Consider the following 20,191-nt stretch of genomic DNA (forward strand, 5'->3'; position numbering starts at 1 on the left):
CTTAACCAGATTGGAAGAAGGCTCTTGGGAAACATTGTACAAAAATAATTTGAATGATAGTGAAGTCAATAGGGAACTTGAACATTTTTTTAGTACATAATAATGTTCAGTTTTGTTTAAAAATGAGATTTCCAAAATTTCACGCTTCAAACACTCATAATAACTATTCGTCTACCCAGACTCTTGGCTGAGACTATTTCTGCTCTGAAATACAAATTTAAAATCTATTTAAAATAGTTCAGACGGCCCGTGACGTCACATAGTTTTACAATAGGTTTGTTCCAACACAACGAGAAACCGTCCATGTAACGATCACCGTCCTGCGCAATACCATGGAACGCACGATATACAGACATGGAACGTATCATTGTATAGTAACGTGATCGTTACATGACGGTTCTTCGTTGTGTTAGTACTATGGAGACCTACACAGAGGAGAGGAATCGAGATAGGACGACCTTGAAATTTGTGTACACTATTTTGCCTGTTTGCTTGGTTTGTCACTAGGGCGGCGGTGGCGTAGAGATAGGTGCTAGTTTTGCATTGGAGTGAATGTGAAAATTTCGAAAATAATTAATTATTCGTAGTTAATATAAGATTACTGGTTTTGGTGGTTAATATTATTTAAATATGAGTGCCAAGAAAGCTTACACTAAAAGAACTTGCTTCGTACCGGGATTTCTATAGAGTTATCGTTCCGATAAAAAATTCAAAGGGGAACTTACGAAGTTAATAAAAGAATTTTGATATAGATTTGTCTTTGTTATTTATTACGTTCATGGATTATATTCGTTTCTATGTTATTTCCTTCGGTGTAAATAAAATTTGTGTTTTACCTATTATTGGTTTTTATTTTAACCTGAAAATGATAATAGTATGAGGACCTTGAAAGTTTTTCTGTCGAAACAATGTATTTTTTTGAGACAAAATATTTCACAAAAATTAATATTAATTTTATAAAAGGCAGACTGTCGTCTGTAATTAATTTATATTTTTATTAACTAAATTTAAACATCTTTATATAAGCTTTCAGAATATAAATTAAGTGTTCAAAAGAAAAAGCATTTTAAATTTTAATAAAAAGAATAATTCAAAAAATTTTTGATCAATAAACTTCTTAACTTTTTAACCATTTAACTTTTTAAAAACAATTAGGTACTTCAATTTTTTCAACTAACAAACTTTTTGATATCAATTAATTTGCAGTTGAAATACCATCGGTATATAAATGTTGCAGTTAGATTAAAAGTTAGATTAGAGTAAAGTAATGACAAATAAAGTAAAGTTAGATTAAAGTAATGACAAATTTAAATTTGATGTCACATCTCCATCTACAATGGCATAGTACCCCAGGCTGTGGGTGAAAAATAGGTCGATTTCAGGATATAATTCAGGAATTTTTGAAACCTATCAGGTTTTGTAAAGGACGATGCCAGGAATAACTTCTACTAAAATGTAATCAAAAATATTGTGCGCTCTTTTTTTTTTCTATTGCGATTTTCATTTGTTAAATTTGCAATTTTTAATGATTTTTAATTTTGCAGCTTAGGATATTTATATATATATAAATAGAGGCTTCAGTTAGTTGTAGAAACTTTTTATTTTTTTTATAAATCTTCGTTTCGTCTTCAGCAACAATAATCTGTTAGTTAGAAACTCATAGGATGTACAGGGCCGCTTCAGCTCTAAATGTTTATAACGAAATTTGCCCCCTTATTTTCAAACCCAAAAATTATCTCAGCTTCAGGTGGTCGTAGAATTTTTTTATTTTTTTATAAATCTTCGTTTCATCTTCAGCAACAATAATCTGTAAGTTAAAAACTCATAGTATCATACAGCGCCGCTTCAGCTCTAAATGTTTTAAACGAAATTTTCCCCCTTATCTTCAAACCCAAAAATTAGAGGTTTAAAAATGTTTTACGCATTTATTTACATCAGAATATGAAAATATAACTCTTTAGAAGGAGATTGGATGTTTCACCAACTCTCTACGATTTTTTTTCAAAAAGTTATAGCCTTCGACATTTGACCTCTTGGGATAAACAATTTATAATATCTAAGCAACAAATTCGTTAATCTGGCTTTACAATTTTTTTTGTTTGGAATTGACAGATCTTCATTTTAAATCTTTAAAAAATAAAAAAAATTATTTGTACAATAAATAATGCAATTGTAAAAAACGGCCATTTTTTACCTTTCCCAAGCTGTTTTGCAAAAACTAATTAACGAAATTAAACTTACCATAGCTCAAATTGTAGGTTTTTTTAATTTACTACAACTTTTTATTAAAAAGTTTTTCTCTAAAATCAATATCCTAAGCTGCAAAATTAAAAATCATTAAAAATTGCAAATTTAACGGTTATTAGACTTTATTACGGTTGTCTTGACCGATGGTGGTGGGGAGACTTATATTTTTGATTTTACGTCACCAGAGTATACAATCCCATATTTTTAAATAATTTTCGATCATTGAATGTGTGTTATTGTGTATACAGCGTGTCTACTTGAGTTGGAAACATATGGGAAACTTTTTTATTATTAATTTTACGAAAAAAAAGTTATTCTTTATAAAAAGTTCTGCATGCCCCAAAACCTAAGATTCAAGTATCAGATATCAAATTTTCTCAATATTATACGAGGTATGTACCTTTATTTCTCTCAATATCGAAAATTCTTATGATAAAAAGTTGTTTGGAATTAAAAACTAAGATGAAATATGCAATTACATGCTTCTTATTGAAAAAAAAATATTTTTCTCAAATTTATGGATACCCAACATCGTTTTTAATTATTACAAATATCATAACTCGTTTATTATTCATTTTACGAAAAAAAGTTATTCTTCATAAAAAACTTTGCATGGTCTAAAATCTAAGACACAACCATGATATATCAACTTTTATTAATTTTATACGAGGTGTGTCAAAAAATATGAAATTCGCTCAATATTATAGCACCTTAATATTTCACAGTATTTCAATTAGAAGGATGTAATTGCATATTGACACATAGTTTTTAATTCTAAACAACTTTTTTAATAACCGTTTTCAATATTGTGAAAAATAAAGGTACTTTACTCTTGAGTGAAATTCATATTTTTTGACATAACTCGTATAAAATTAATAAAATGTCATATCTGTTGGTTGAATCTTTGGTCTTAGGACATACAGAGATTTTTATAAAGAATACCTTTTTTTCGTAAAAGTAATAATAAAAGAGTTATCGTATGTGTAATGAATAAAAACGAAGTTAGTATCAATAAATTTGAGAAAAATTTGGAAAATATTTTTTTCCAATTAGAAGCATGTAATTACATATTTGAGCTTGGTTTTTATTTCCAAACAACTTTTCATAATAAGAATTTTCGATATTGAGAGAAATAAAGGTACTTTACCCTTAGCCGAAATTCATATTTTTTGACATACCTCGTATAATATTGAGAAAATTTGATATCTGATAATTGCATCTTAGGTTTTGGGGCATGCAGAACTTTTTATAAAGAATAACTTTTTTTCGTAAAATTAATAATAAAAAAGTTTCCCATATGTTTCCAACTCAAGTAGACATATATGCTGTATATATGTGGATTATTTGTGTTATTATTAAATAATAAGACAAATAATACACATTTTATCTTATACCGGGTGGTGAATCATAAAACGGGCCATAATAAACTCAATGTAAAATTCCAAATTGTTGAATTCCTGCTTCCCTAATTATTTTACATCAAAAGTCATGAGAGAATACTTGTAGAGAATTAGAAACTGTTTTAAAATCAAAAGTTAAAATTCTTCTACGATTTAAATGCATTCCAAAATTTTGAAAAACACGATACATTTGCCACAGTAGGTATGCGTGTAAAAGTTAGGCCACACGTCGGCACATGTTACTATTTAACTGACAGTGTTCACACCATTGACTGAATAAAAAAATCTTTATTAATACTTTCTCCGCAACTGAGGGTATCTTTTCAACTGTATTGTTTTTAAACAATAAATGATAAAATAAAAATATTGACAGTTCAAAAATGTGAACATTATTGCATTGTGTGTGGCCTAAGTTTGGGCTGAAAAACTGAAATGTATTACATTTTTACAAAATTTTGAAATATGTTTAATTCGTAGACCAATTTTAACAGTTGTTTTCAATACAGATTTCAATACTCTACAAATAGTTTCTAATGTCTTTTGATGTAAAATAATTAGGGAAGCTGGAATTCAACAGTTTCGAATATTACATTGAGTATGCTTTTTCTCATGAGGATCTTTCAGTGCGTCACAGTTTTTCGATTTCTTTCTAACGCATTAAATTGTATGTGACAGAAAAAAACGCACGTCGGTGATTACATTTCGTCGGTGACATTTATAACATTTATTCTAGTTGTCAATAGATGGCGCTATAATCGAAAATAAAATAATTTGCGAATTATATAATATATCTACGAATATAATCTGAACAATTTAAAAGACTATATAAATCAAAGAAAATACCATTTTATAAATGCAATAAACACAATTGATTTGTTTTTATGCCAAATTGCAAATAAAATTTGACAACTGTCAGATTTAACTAAAATGGCATGTCACTAAAATGTATATTATCACGGACTTACCTTTTTTTCTATCATTTGTGACGCACTGAAAAATGCTCATGAAAAGAAGCATAAATGCAAAATTTTGACGCATGTCAAAATTCTCAATGTGTTTTAATCGTATTAATTTTTTTAGAATCCTGAGAAAACTAATAAATATTTTTGAAAAATTTAAACTGAATTTAGACTAGAATGAAAGACTACATTATTACCAAGGGCCGAAAGTCCCTGAAAACTTCTATGTTTATTTTAATAAGTTACAGGGCTGAAAATAAAAAAGGAGTGTGATATTTAATGTCAAATATTTCATTCAATAGAAACTGTTTGTTTATTCTAAGGGGCTTTCCGCCCTCGGTAATAATGTAATCTTTCATCCTGCGTTTAAATTTTTCTAAAATACTTATTAGTTTTCTCAGGATTCGAAAAAAATCATATTATGATTCAAATGACAGTACACGCGTGACGTAATCGTACCCTTAATGTTTATTGGTTAGTCGATATGGGCAACCGTAGTAATGTCTAAGAACCGTGGAGTCAAACACAGTATCTTGATTAATAACAAAATGGTGTAGTGGTGAAAAAATAAAAGATAGGAGTGCTGAAAATAAAAACATTTGTACTTTTATTTATAAACTTAAAATTGAATATAAATACAATTATACTAATGGAATTAATTTGGTCAAGGTAACGGCCACGGTAATCCAGAGAAGTCCACAGGTCCTCCTAATCCGGCGTCAGCCTCCAATAGACTCATAATGACAGCCATGGCCGCCTCGTCGTTTCCATCCACGGAAGAAGTAGGGTTGGCTCGTTCTGTTCTCGCCGTATCGTCCTCTATCATTTCCATCATTCCTTCGTCCGTCGTTCCACCTAGAACTAATAGAATGAAAGATTACTAATCAATTGGAGAGCAACATAAGAAGGGAAAAAGGACTCATGTAAGAACAATAGAGGAATTACACTTCTTTCCGCCTTGGGTCATACAAATCCCCTTTACCTACATGTTCTGCCTAAGCGTCTTCCCCCCGATCTTCTTCTCCTTCCAAGATCCCGCAGATCGGCAGTTCTTCGGATGATTAACGTCTTGGCGTTGAATGTGACCAAGCCATCTTAACCCATACTGTCTCATTTTAGCATCCATTGGTGCCACTCCTGGCATTAATTGGTGAGTTCCCCTATTTATTTATTTAACGTATGGCTACATCACAATTGAGTTTTTGTGTAGAGTACCATACATTACAATAATTAATTTTTACAAACAAAAATTAGTTGACAAATAATATTCATTTCACTTTTTGGTCGCAACTAAGAAATCGGACGTATTGTAAGATCTGATCGAGCATTCCCCAACTAGATGTTTAACCGTTTGTCTTGCTTGCAGCACCGCAACCGAAATTTGAAGAGGGTATTTTTTCCGCCTGAAAAGTGAGACGGAGCATCTGCCAGTTTGTCCTAATTCTGTTCAGTGTGACCCATATTCGTCTTGGTTGGTCGAAACCCTCTGAGTTGCTTGTAATGCAGGGCATATTCCGGATGTCAGCAGTACATTCCTCTCCCAATCTTATCGCCAAGGGTCGGTTGCCTTGAAGATCCTTTCTGAATCTAGAGGGTTGTTTCTTGAACGAAACGGATTCAGCAGTGCGTTGGTGTGGCCTTGATTGTGCCCGATATAATATGCAAAGCCTGGTTTAGTTGGGCGTCAACACGTTTGGTGTGCGGGCTGTTGAGCCACAACGGTGCACAGTACTCCACAATGGGATACACGAGCCCTAGTGCCCCGAGGAACCCCATGTGGTACCTACCGCATAAATTTTGCAGAATATTATTTCGCGTCCTAAGTTTTGCAGTCGCCTTTGTAAGATGTTCTTTAAAGCTTAGCGTTATATCAAGTATCATACCTAGATACTTTGGTGTTTAGTATGGCTGATGAGTGTTAGAAGTTAATTTTTAATTGGTAATTGGCCAGTCTGTTACGATGTACAATTACGATTAACTTACTTGGATCTGTAGCTACATTAGATAGAGGAACATTTCTTATGTCATAGAATTTTGGATCTGAATACTCGGATAGTAAACTATGCTTTTGTTCTTCTGTACTTTGAATACTTGGTGATACACGAGCCTGAAAAGAAAATATGAATCAATTAATAATTTAAAAAAATAAAAAACTGTCTTTAGTGTGCCATTTATTCCCCTGGCACTAAAAATGTAAGATTAATAAACATTAAACAACAAAAAAATAGATTTTCAAGTTAAAGCTTATTCTTGCCCGCCAGATATACCTAATGCTAATAGGTGGATATGGAAAATGGATCTTAGAATAAAGACCAAGAGGGACGACAAGAAACATGCGAAGACCTCAAAAGAGATGGGTAGGTACATGACATAAGAACAGTGGTAGGTAAACATCGGATTAGATTGGCACAAGATAGAGAAAGATGGAAGCAACTGGGAGATACCTCCATTCAGGAACAAATGGTTTACAAAGAAGAAAATATTCCCCTATTTGGTATGTTGCCAGTGTTATGCTTTCCTACTTTGACGTTAAAATCTCTCATGATTATTTTGAAATGAGCTCTTTTTGTCATTCCCTTAGAAATATCTGCTTAGAATTTCTCTATTTCTTCATCTACTGATTGGGAACGTATGCTTGAATTATTTTAATGCTGTATCTTTCTGGTAGTTTAAGAATAATTTCTAAGATCCTGTCTGAGATTGCAGCAGTTTTTGTGACCCGATATTTGATTACTTCATGAAACAAGAGTGCTACACCGCAGATATAGGTGTGTATTGCACTCTTATTTATGGAACTAGTAGAACATTTATGTTCACAATGGAGTATTGTACATTATTCTTCTGGTAATCTCGTTTCACTTGGATCAAGAGCATTCCATTTTTACTAGTTAGTTCTTCCAGTTTATACATTCTTTCAGATGATTTGAGGGTCCTGGCATTGAAACTAGCATTATAAATATGTTGCTTTGGATGTTTCAATATTGCTTATGATTCACGTTGTAAAATTACTTTTAGAAAAAAAAATATGTAACGGATTTTCATGCCAAAAGCAGCAATAAATGCATAAGTTTTCTGAGTGAACCAGAAGATAAACAGAGCAAAAAGGTCGATGAAATATATGAGATTTTGTACTTACATCTGGTAATATCGGCAGAGAAAACGAAGATTCCGGGTCTGGACTACTACTAGACGAAGAATCACCTCCACGTCGCTGAGAATCCATCACTTGATCAGCTATTTGTCTACCAATTTTACTAACTTCTATATGGTTACTTATTAATAGATGCATATCTTTCCCATTAGCTAAAATTGGATTTTAAAGTATTAATAAGGAGATCGTAAAATCAAGATACTCAATTAAAAAGAATATAATATAAAATAAGTTTAATAAAAATCTTACGTTGTGAAAGAAAATTGATATTTTCTCTTATCCTATCAGACTGGCTCGCACTGCTTTCAACTGTCCTAAAGTCAGTCCTAAAAGAAAACACAAATGTATTTTTGGTTTCAATTATTGTATGGCAATCTCATATACTCCTAATCCTACTCATTGATTTCGCGCGCGTAACTGATATTCAAAATCGCCGGTCGCTTCAAGCGTTGTTTCTGAGAAAACGGTTCAATCTACATAAAAAGTGCTAATAAATATTTTTGTCCAAAATTATCTCAGCTACATTTCTCAGATTCTAAAGTCTCAGATTCAGAATCCACCATTATAGTTGAAGAAGCATTTCAGAAGCCGCAAAAGTTAAAATGTTTTAACAACCCATTAATGATTCTGAATTAGTCGACGGATATTAGTACAGTTAAAATAATTAGACGATAACTAGATAATAATGAATATGCAACAGAAATATAAGGTTTTTCTACTTTAATGACAACAAAACAAGTTCATTAGCGGAACCGAATTCAAAATTATTTTACACATCATATTTGAAACGTTATTTGGTTAAAACATCTCATTTTTGTTGACAAAAAAATATATTGATTTGTCTGGATTAAATTACAGTTATGTTTATCTTAAATGGGGTATATGTTAATATCAACATTCACACAATATTGCCAAACTGAATTTAGTTATATTCGGTGTAAATTATCCAACCGATTCCCTCCCCGACTATACTACTAGGATTAGGATATTAGTCAGGGCTGGCTTAAGGAGTAGTTTAAAATTGATCATGAAAATTATTGTAACCGTACAGCGATAAATATGAGATTATTTTTTGCATGTGAAAAATTGAACAAGCGGCATTTTCGTCTCTGACACCTAAACCCTAATTATGATATCTGCCTGATTTTCACAGTACAAATCCCACCCAGATCTTTTTCAAACGTCGGATCACCGTGTTGTTTGTACAAAACGTAAAAATGAATCGAATACTTACAAAATTAAGTTATTTTTAGAAATAAAGTTCTCAATTTCTTTGGTCCACGGATTTTTGAACGACTTCCACTCGCTTTGGATCTTGATGAAGCTGCCGCTTTTTGTTCTGAATCTGTAGACTTCTGTGGTGACTGCGTTTGTACTCTGTAACGCTACTTTATGATACTCCGCCAAAGACTGGATATCTTCGTGGTGAAAGTATTCGTACATGGAGGTTCCTAACAGTTCTTGGGGAAGAAAGCCTAAAACTAATGTTGATCTGAAAGAATAATATAGTTGTAGTTATTGGTTATACTAAAATCTTATTGTCGGCCTAATATGAAAAAGGCATAAGTCCAAAATACCTGATTTTACAGGAGAGTCAAAATAATTACTGTGCATAACTCCACTTGTATACAACTAAATATAATGTTGTTCTGAAGCTATTTCCTTGTGGCATTTTTATGATTAAGTATTTATATGGGAAATAAGCCACAATTAAAATGAAACAAATAATTTTATTAACGTTTCGACGCCCAAATCGGGTGCCGTTGTCAAAATACAAAATATTACTAAAATAAACAAAAGTGTTGTTGCTAAGCAAAAAAATTCTTCTAATAATTTATTTAATCTCACTCATTTATATTGGCAATTCAGACATATATTATACATTTTAAAGTAGAAGACTTTAAAATGATATTGCCAATATTTATGAGTTGCGTTCCTGGGACGACTTACTGAAAGATAGTTCATTCGATTACATGAAATTAACCCCAACTCAAGAATATCCGTCATAAAAAATTATAGCATGTGATATGTCTTTAAAAAGACAACCAAATGCAACGACAGTAAAATTCTCGAGTTAGAGACTTCATAGTAAATCACAAGGGAAAACCAGGAAAAACCCTATGATACTATCCCGACATCGTAAGTACCTATTTGTTCTTACATTAATTTACTCTCAAAAAATAATACCAAATTCTGACTTGTAACATGTTTAAATTATAAATAATATTAATAATAGGTACTAGATATATAAGTAATACTAAAATATAAAATATGTACTAGCTCGATATTATTGACTTACTAATCTTGGTATTTTCTTTCTATTGACTTCCTCTTTCAGTATGGGTAACCACATCCTACTGCATTCTACCGAGGAATTTGCGACACAATTGGTTTCATTTAGCATAATTAGAGCCGCTTCTTTGATTTTTCTCTTTTTACTATCTGATTCTTTCAGGACTATACTTGAATCTCTCCACTGAACTTTATGTTCATTATCCCATGCGTGTTGACATATTTGAGATTTTTGAAATATATATTTGACATATTTTTGAAATATATATTTGACATATTTGAGAGATCTCAAATATGTCAACACGTATGGGATAATGAACATAAAGTTCAGTGGAGAGATTCAAGTATAGTCCTGAAAGAATCAGATAGTAAAAAGAGAAAAATCAAAGAAGCGGCTCTAATTATGCTAAATGAAACCAATTGTGTCGCAAATTCCTCGGTAGAATGCAGTAGGATGTGGTTACCCATACTGAAAGAGGAAGTCAATAGAAAGAAAATACCAAGATTAGTAAGTCAATAATATCGAGCTAGTACATATTTTATATTTTAGTATTACTTATATATCTAGTATTATTAATATTATTTATAATTTAAACATGTTACAAGTCAGAATTTGGTATTATTTTTTGAGAGTAAATTAATGTAAGACCAAATACTTACGATGTCGGGATAGTATCACAGGGTTTTTCCTGGTTTTCCCTTGTGATTTACTATGAAGTCTCTAACTCGAGAATTTTACTGTCGTTGCATTTGGTTGTCTTTTTAAAGACATATCACATGCTATAATTTTTTATGACGGATATTCTTGAGTTGGGGTTAATTTCATGTAATCGAATGAACTATCTTTCAGTAAGTCGTCCCAGGAACGCAACCCATAAATATTGGCAATATCATTTTAAAGTCTTCTACTTTAAAATGTATAATATATGTCTGAATTGCCAATCTAAATGAGTGAGATTAAATAAATTATTAGAAGAATTTTTTTGCTTAGCAACAACACTTTTGTTTATTTTAGTAATATTTTGTATTTTGACAACGGCACCCGATTTGGGCGTCGAAACGTTAATAAAATTATTTTTTTCATTTTAATTGTGGCTTATTTCCCATATAAATACTTAAATATAATGTGAAAATTGCATAATTCCCTAAATAATTTAAATTCACGTTTTTAGTAATCAATTTGTTGTCATTTCAATCTGTACTCTGTAGGTACTCACTCGTTTACAATAAAAATACTTTATTGTATAAACATCAGAAAAGCACCGATACGTTTGAATGGTTTGGCCACTAACAAGAGCGGACATGTGGGACTTGTGCAGATTTCATATGGTTTTTAACATTAAGGAACGTATGCAGATTTCATGTTCACAATTTTAGCAAAATCTAGTAAACTATATTAGATGAAAACAGCGCCGTACCTAGCTTTTGGATAATGCTAACAGACGCCATCAAAAGTCTAAAATTGAATATTTTAGACTTACGCATTTTTCATATTAGGCCGACGTTATATTTAATCAACATTTTTCTTGGATCCTGTCGTTTTGAGTAGTAAGTAAAGCTCAGATTATAGACAAAATGCCTTTTTTGCTTATTTTTCCTATTCTAGGTGATTTTTTTTTACATTTCGCCTTTTTTCGTAATTTCCGCCTATTTGTGCTTTTTTTAATTGTATGCTACTAGGTACCCATGATATTATTCATACACCTATTACTATTAGTGCAGCCGATATGTGACACAATTGTGCATTGTGTGTCCCCCTATATAATTTGGACCACATATACTACACATATAAAGGTTCAAATTTGGATATGAGGCCATCTAAGATTTTTCCTTTTACAAAAATGGCGGGCATTCAAAATGGCCACTATACTTATGTGACTAATAGCACGTTAACTTTTGAGCGAGAACGAGACGTCAGATTTCAACCAAATTTGATGTACAAGATCGAGGTTTTGAACCGAAAGAATCGATTTACCAGAAGTTGTGTTTTTCCTGGTTTTTATGTAGAAATATGTTGTTTTTTATTCAATTCTTTCACCCTGTACGTATTAGTTTTTCAAAAAGTTAATACCGCCATTGAAAAGAGTGTAAAAATATTTTTTAGGAAATATTTTGAGCTGTTTAGTTATGTTAATTTCCATTTAATAACTGCATAAAGTATGTTCACATGTACCTATGGGTGTCAGATTAATTTTGAATGCCCACCATTTTTGTAAAGGACAAAATCTGAGATGGCCTCATATATCTAAATTTGAATCTTTGTATGTGTAGTATGTGTGGTCCAAATTATATGCTTCTACTATTAAATGCACAATAATTCTTACATTAATATTTGCCCGAATCTGCCGCACATAGGTACCTGCATGTGAAGATACGTTATGCATTTATTAAATGGTGATCAATATGAGTAAAGAGTTCAAAATGTTTCCTAAACAATGTTTTTACACTCTTTTCAACGCCGGTATTACCTTTTTGAAAAATTAATATACACAGGGTGAAAGAATTGAAAAAATAATCAACATATTTTTAATAAAAAATCAGGAAAAACACAACTTCCGGTAAACCGATTCTTCCGGTTCAAGAGCTCGATCTTATACATTAAAAAAATAACCTATATAACAAATTTTGTTGGTTGAAATCGGACTTTTCGTTCAAAAGTTATCGTGCTATTATCGTTATCGTAACCCTCGTATCTAAATTTGAACCCTTGTATGTGTAGTATATGTGGTCCAAATTATATGCTTCTACCATTAAATGCACAATAATTCTTATAATATTTGCACGAATCTGCCGCACATCGGTACATGTGAAGATAAGTTATGCATTTATTACATGGTAATTAACATAACTAAAAAGTTCAAAATATTCCCTAAAAAATATTTTTACGGTCTTTTCCATGCTGGTATTACTTTTTTGAAAAATTAATATATACAGGGTGAAAGAATTGAAAAATAAACAACATATTTTTACATCAAAATCAGGAAAACACAACTTCTGGTAAACCGATTCTTCCGGTTCAGGAACTCGATCTTACACATCAAAAAAAGAACCCATACACCAAATTTGGTTGAAGTCGAACTTTTCGTTTAAAAGTTATCGTGCTATTAGTCACATATGTATCGTCGCCATTTTGAATGCCCGCCATTTTGGTAAGAGGTAAAATCTAAGATGGCCTCATATCTAATTTGGAACCTATATATGTGTAGTATATGTGGTCTATATTATATGCTTCTATCATTAAATGCACAATTCTTATAATATTTGTACGAATCTGCCGCACTATATACCTTTTGATAGGACATTTTGGGTTAATATCTAATAAAATATCAATGGTATGTTTATGATAGATTTCTAGGAGTTGCCAACTTCTTATTAAAATGACACTTGCTTACTTGTGATAGTTTCAAATACACTGCGCGCCAAAATTAACGCATAATTTTAAAAATCCTGGCAAATCAAATTATTTTAATGTTTCGATTTTTGTGATAATATATTATTGTTGTTACCTCTGATATATTATAAAATGTATCTAAACGACGGTCAAACACGCTGATGTTTTTATAATTTTTTTTTCAAAAAAATTAAAAACATGCTTCATTTTAATTCGAATTTAGCTGGCTTGGAATACGTTGTGCTGAATATTTAATACGCCAGTCAATGGGAGCAAGAATAGGATATTACCTCCGAATTCTATCCTACTGCATGGATTTTAATGAAATTTTAGAAATAGCCTCTTTTTATCTCCTAATTCAAAGTCTACCCTATGCCGATGTGTGCTTTTATCTTGGGGTTGGTTCCCACCCCTTTCAAGGGGTGAAAAATTTTTTGGTTAAAATTACCAGGGAATTCGCTAGAAAACCTAATTCTAAGCAAAAACTGTTCTTTAATTTTTTTTTGAAAACTCGATACTTTTTGAGTTATTTGTGGTTGAAAATTGGCCATTTTCATTGAAACATAATAAATACCTTTTCGAACGGTTTTTTGCGAATACCTTAAAAACTATGCGTCTAACTAAAAAAACTATATAAACATTTTTGTAGGTTATAAAAAAACAAAGAGACACGTGCCTCCATAAATCTTCTAGTTATAATACAAAAAAGGAAAATGGTAGGTGAAAATAGTTTGTTTTTTGGTACATTCTCAAAATGCTGTATTCGACTTGAATTAACATAGAAACGGTCGATTTTAGGTGTACAATGCTACTAATACCTTTTGTATTGATTGAAAAGACCTTTAAAATGAGCTATATTAAAGGTTCATTGCATTAAAACTGAGCGAGATATGCTGCAAACAAAATTGATAACTAATGTATTTTAAGAAAAAATGAGAAGTAATTTTAACCCCCATCCACCAAAATGTACATGCATCGTTTTCCTTCTACAATACCTTTTATTATAGTGTTATTTCTATGTTCAAAAAGGTGGATGGGTTTAAAATGAATGGTTTTTGAAAAAAAAAAGATCAAATTATACAGCGCATTTTTAAATTTTCTTAAAAATCTTCCTTTTTCTCCCTGTAACTTGAAAATGATAAGAGGTACAGTAACAAAAAATAAAAAGGAAATTTTTATCTGAAAACACCCTACATTTTTGTGTGGTATCTTTTTTTCGTATCTCTCATCATTTTCGAGTTACATGGAGAAAAAGAAAGATTTTTAAGAAAATTTAAAAATGCGCTCTATAATTTCATCGTATTTTTCTCAAAAACGATTGATTTAAAACCATTCCAACTTTTTGAATATAGAAATAACGCTATAATAAAAAGTATTGTAGAAGAAAAATGATGTCTTTAAATTCTGATGGATGAGAGGTTAAATATACTTCTCATTTCGTCTTAAAATACATTAATCATCAACTTTCTTGCAGAATATCTCACTTAGTTTGAATGCAATCGACATTTAATATTGCTCATTTTAAAGGCCTTTTCAAGAACTATAAAAGTTATTAGTATCATTATACACCTAAAATTGACCGTTTCTCTGTTATTTCAAGTTGAATGCACCGATTTGAGCATGCAGCAAAAAAACAAAACTCTTCTTACCTACCATATCCCTCTTTGTATTTTAACTAGAAGATTTATGATGGAACGAATCTCTTTGTTTTTTTATAACTTAAAGAAATATATAGTTTTTTTGTTAGATGCATAGTTTCTAAGATATTCGCGAAAATTCGTCCGAAGAGGCGTCATTTTTCAATGAAAATGGCCAATTTTCAACCACGAATAACTCAAAAAGTTTTGAGTTTTCAAAAAATAATTATAGAACAGTTTTTGCTTAAAATTAGGTTCTCTAGCCTTTTCCGTGGCTATTTTAACCAAAACATTTTTCACCCCCGAGAAGGGGTGGGAACCACCCCCAAGATAAAAGCGCACATCGGCATAGGGTAGGCTTTGTTTCTTGAGCTATTTCCTACCTACTGTGAAAATATGAAGTAAATCGATGCAGTAGGATGGAATTCGGAGCCAAATACCCTCATTGACTGCCCTATAAAGGCGTTTTTTTTAAACGCTTTTTTCTTTGATTAGAACCGCCAGCGGCAAGAAAATCTAAATTTGTGACTAGGTATATTAGAATTGTTACTCTTTGCGAACAAAGAAACCGTCAAGTTGAACTCGCTGAACGTTTTAATGTCTCTAACCCTTTCCACAGTCTTACCACGTTTTACTGTTACTGATAGTAACTCGAGAAGATACGGCAAGGCCGTAGAAGGGTTACAACTCCTAATAAATACCGGTTTTTGACGCTTTGTACATTGAGACAAAAGTTTGTTACCATTACAGAGCGACAAGCGAAAGGTGGCGGCTGACCTTCTCGTATTCTGCATTTGACGCTGTGTATTTTCACTCAAGGTCACGCGCCAGCACTGGCTTGTCGGATAGTACTTCTCTACAAAATGAATTTTTGCATCGTTACAACTTTAGAATCAGCCAAAATATGATTAGAAGAAGACTTACCGCAAACGACCTATGCCCTGGAAGGGCACCCATTGGCCCATTATTGACCAGAGATCATAGAAAAGATTGCATTTTGCTCGTGAACATGTTGTTTGGAATAATGACGATAGGGGAAGAATATTGTTCACCAATGAATACAGGTATGTACTGCCTTTTTTCTGATGACAGGCGGAACAGAGTGTACAAAAGGCCTGGGGAACGCTATGAATAGTGTAACCAGAGTGTAACACTGTAGAGATGTACAGTATCGTGGTGGCTCGGTAATGGTGTGGGGTGGGATTAATTTGGAGGTTCGTACGGAGTTGGAATAGATCACTGGCAGCTTACACCACACAGGTACATTACAGACATTTTAGAATAGCATGTCTTCCCATTTTGCACTATTTATTGGGGATAATTTGATGCTTATACAAGATACTACCAGGCCACACATTGCAAGAATTGTGCAGCAACATTGTCAGGCCGTTGGGATTCCTGCCATGGTTTGGCCTGCGAGAAGTTCCAACCTCAACCCAATGTTTGGGTTGTCTTAGTCGTCTCCCTACGATGTCTCAAACATGTTTGGCTCATTTGGTTCATTAATTTTGGCGCGCAATGTATTTAAGGGGGGGGGGTATGGTTTGAAATCAACATATCAAGCACATTTTTGTGAATTTTTTTCGAAGCTTTGGTAGAATTATTTTATTTTTAAATCAAATAAACATATTAAGTACAATTCAAAGAATATTTAAGAAAAAATTCAATCCAAAATATTGAAAAATAAGCCATTGGAGACAAATTGTGGCTGGCAGCTAAAAAAAATGGATTTTGCGGTGGACATCAGAACTCATCACTGGATCATACCAAACAAAAAATTCAAAAATATTTAATTAGCTTATGAGTTTCTCGAGGTAACAACGTCGAGTTTTTTATTTTTAATGATTTTTGAATTTTTGGTATCACTCAGAAGTAAAAAATAGGAAATTTTTGATGATAAACATTTTGTGAAAACCAACAGATTTAATATTGTTGAACAAAAAATAAGCACAAAACGAAAAATATCTCGACGTTGTTACCTCACGAAATATCTAAAGAAAATCTATGCAAAATTTCAGGTAGATCGGTCAAGTAGTTTTTCAGTTACAATGTCCACCGCATTTGAAAAAGCAGTTTTGAGAAAAATGCGCTTAAAGTTTTGACAACTGCATCTTCATCTTCTTATTTGTCTGCCAAATCGTAAAGTGATGAACATTGGAATATGTTTTTTGAATTGCGGAGTAATCTACAAAAGAGAAGGCGAACAGTTGTTTAACGTTTCTCACTACGCTCAAGCGTGCTGGCGCGAAGCCGCGGCAACGCGAGTCGAAGGTAGGGATATTCAACACCCTGTATCTCTGGTAATTTTACTCCGATTATTTTGAAATTTTCAGAGAGTATTCTTTAAAGTATGCACTTTTATTTGAAATAATAAAAAAAATTAAATATTTCAAACCATACCCCCCCCCCCTTAACTGTAAAACGATTACAAAAATAGCAATTTGGCATTATATGTACAGTGTCTCACAGACAATCATTATTAATATTAAATCTAAATATGAACAATTTATATAAACAGTGGTTATGTCAACCTCTTCTTCTAAAATAAGTCTAAAGCAGAGAGTAGATTGAAATTTTGTTGTAGACTGTTGTTAACTAGTTTTGTATAATAAAGTACATACCTTCAAGAACCTTACCTTTGGTCAATAAATAAAAATTTTCCATCCAAGGCATGCCTCGAAATAAACTGTATCTGCTTTACATTGGGCCTGCCTTGGCAGTTGGCAGCAATTGTGGAAATATGTGGAAGAATTCGTCCTATGGCTACCAGACACGACAAATTGCACGATTCTCCGTCACTCTCCTCCTGTTCCTCCAGACCTATCTTCGCTGGAGCCCAAGATTTCAAATAGCCAGTGCACTGTATGACATTATATTTTTTGTCTGAATTGTATTTTTTTCTCCTATGGTAACCAGTCGTTGTATCTGCTTCCTCTTTTACTTGCGAAGATGAATTACATTTCATTCTACAGAAAAAAGACCTCCTAGCACCTGGGCACAAGCGAGAAGCACCTTGAGGAACGTCTGTTTTTACAGGTAACATTGCTATAAAAAAGTAAATGATAAAAATAAAGATTCAATTAAAATAGCATAAAATTTCATTTCATTCAAAATAACCAAGAGCACATATTTTGTTCTAAAGAAAATCATTCTAAAAATGAATAAATGTTTATTAATGTGTTTTTTTCTTTGAGTCCATTCCTTGTGCCTCTTTAATTTCAGTTGTATGTTTGTTGCTTATTCATTTCTTTCAGGTTTTCAAGTTTGCACTCATTTCACTTGTTTCTTCAATCGCTTTGCCTGTTTTTTGTTAAATATTTTATTTTATTCCATCTTTGGTATGCCTTTATTTCGTTTTTTTTGTTCTTTTTGCTTATGTTATCCTCTTTGTTAAATTGTTTTGGGTTTTACCCAATAAATATTGTTAAAAGCCGAAGTTTTTACAAAATCCACTATTTTGAAAATTCTCGTTATTAACTTGAAAGGTATCATTAATTCTACCGTGATTTTAATTGATGGATTCGACCGTGATTTATTAGTATAAAGCTGGTTTAACTTTTTGTTTCAATCTCCGGTCAGGAGATGATGCCACTTACTCTTATTTTACCATTTACACTGATTTACTTCATATCTTACCAGAAAATTTAACATTTTAATTTCCCAAAAAAAAAAAAACAAAATGCTTGGTTACAACAGCAAATTAATCCAATAAGATGTAAATTAGAAATAGAATTTCAGACAACAGAACAATTGATGGAGTTTAAATATCTAGACATCACACTATCTAACTGCGGGAAGCTCCAAACAGCAGTGGAAGATCAAGTGAATAGAGCAAATAGAGCCGCAGGTTGCCTGAATGAAACGATATGGAGAAATAAAAATATCCGAAAAGAAATGAAAGGCAGGATTTACAAAACAGTCATCAAACCAATAATGACATATGCGGAGAAAACACGACCTGACACAGAGAGACAGAGACAGAACTAGAATACTAGAAGTACAGATATACGACGTAGATGCAAGGTGGAGAACATTAATAACTAGGTACAGAAGAGTAGAATGGAATGACCACATAAGCCGAATGACAATAAATAGAGTAGTAAGGGAGCATCCATAAACTACGTCGTAAAAATTTTGGAGTTTTTAATACCCTCCCCCCTTCCGTCGTAAAGCGTCGCTTGCAGTTGACCCCCCTCTCATACCGACGTCGCAATTGCAACTCATGACCCCCCTTTTTAGTGATGTTTTTTTTAATTCCATGTTATTCCTAGATTTTTAAAAGTTAGCTCTCAAAGGTTATTTACGAATGTATCCAAATCAGTATTACCACCGAACAACGTTGTTCGGTGGTATTACTATGTAGCTCATTAATATCCGCGTACTCTCTCAATTGACTGTACAACTAATAATTAGCCTTATAGGGACAAAAGACAACACTTTTATCGGAGTTCCTATGTTTTCGTAACTGCATCATATATATTTTGATTCTTATTTTGTTTTAATTTCAATGCCATTTGTTTTATTAAGTATAAATAGATACAATGTACTAACTAAATATAATAGAATATTTTATTTCTATTCATTCTTTTAAAATTTTTTCACACAGAGTATTCAGTAAATAAGTGAACAGTTTAATATTTATTGCTTCCAGACGTTGTTCTGAAAAGAAACGTTTGTTTAAAGACATAGGACAATATTTTATTATTTGTTATTCTGTATAAAACTGCTAGCAATATTATTAAGGCTGTGAGTGATAAAACGAAATGAAAAGTATGCGATAAAAGTAATATACAAATTGTTTTTCATTCTAAAATAGGGTATATTTTTTATATTCGTGAACTTCAAACGACGTCGGATGTGCACTTATGGCGCCCTCCCCCTGTCGTATACCGTCGTACCTAATAAGTAAAGTCCCCCTCCCCTTTTCAACGACGTAGTTTATGGATGCTCCCAAAGACGACGAGAGATGGTTCCCCAACAGGAAGACGATCACTGAGAAGACCACGAAAATGATGGAACGACAACTTACTGGAGGCACATTGAAAAAACAGACATAATCATGTCTACATAAAAAGAAGAAGAGAAGAAAAAGGAGATCTTACTATTATAGAGAT

The 20,191-nt window shown here is 32.2% G+C and overlaps 1 protein-coding gene across 5 annotated transcripts in view; it reads right to left on the reverse strand.

The window, feature by feature from the left end:
* Positions 1-5,187: 5,187 nt before the first annotated feature.
* LOC126886734 (protein cycle) overlaps positions 5,188-20,191 on the reverse strand; it is a 118,684-nt gene continuing 103,680 nt past the window's right edge. For 3 of the 5 annotated variants that reach the window (XM_050653750.1, XM_050653748.1, XM_050653751.1), the window contains 6 exons: positions 17,714-18,122; positions 8,992-9,249; positions 8,007-8,083; positions 7,743-7,909; positions 6,590-6,713; positions 5,188-5,467 (listed from right to left, as the gene is read on the reverse strand). In XM_050653750.1, coding sequence (XP_050509707.1) covers positions 5,271-5,467; positions 6,590-6,713; positions 7,743-7,909; positions 8,007-8,083; positions 8,992-9,249; positions 17,714-18,122 — 1,232 coding nt within the window. In that variant the 3' untranslated portion in view covers positions 5,188-5,270. Of the gene's footprint in view, positions 5,468-6,589; positions 6,714-7,742; positions 7,910-8,006; positions 8,084-8,987; positions 9,250-17,713; positions 18,123-20,191 lie in introns of those variants that run through there. The other 2 variants (XM_050653749.1, XM_050653752.1) reach the window with 2 other exon arrangements.

Source organism: Diabrotica virgifera, chromosome 6 (assembly GCF_917563875.1).
Source record: "Diabrotica virgifera virgifera chromosome 6, PGI_DIABVI_V3a".
Classification (NCBI taxonomy): Eukaryota; Metazoa; Arthropoda; class Insecta; order Coleoptera; family Chrysomelidae; genus Diabrotica; species Diabrotica virgifera.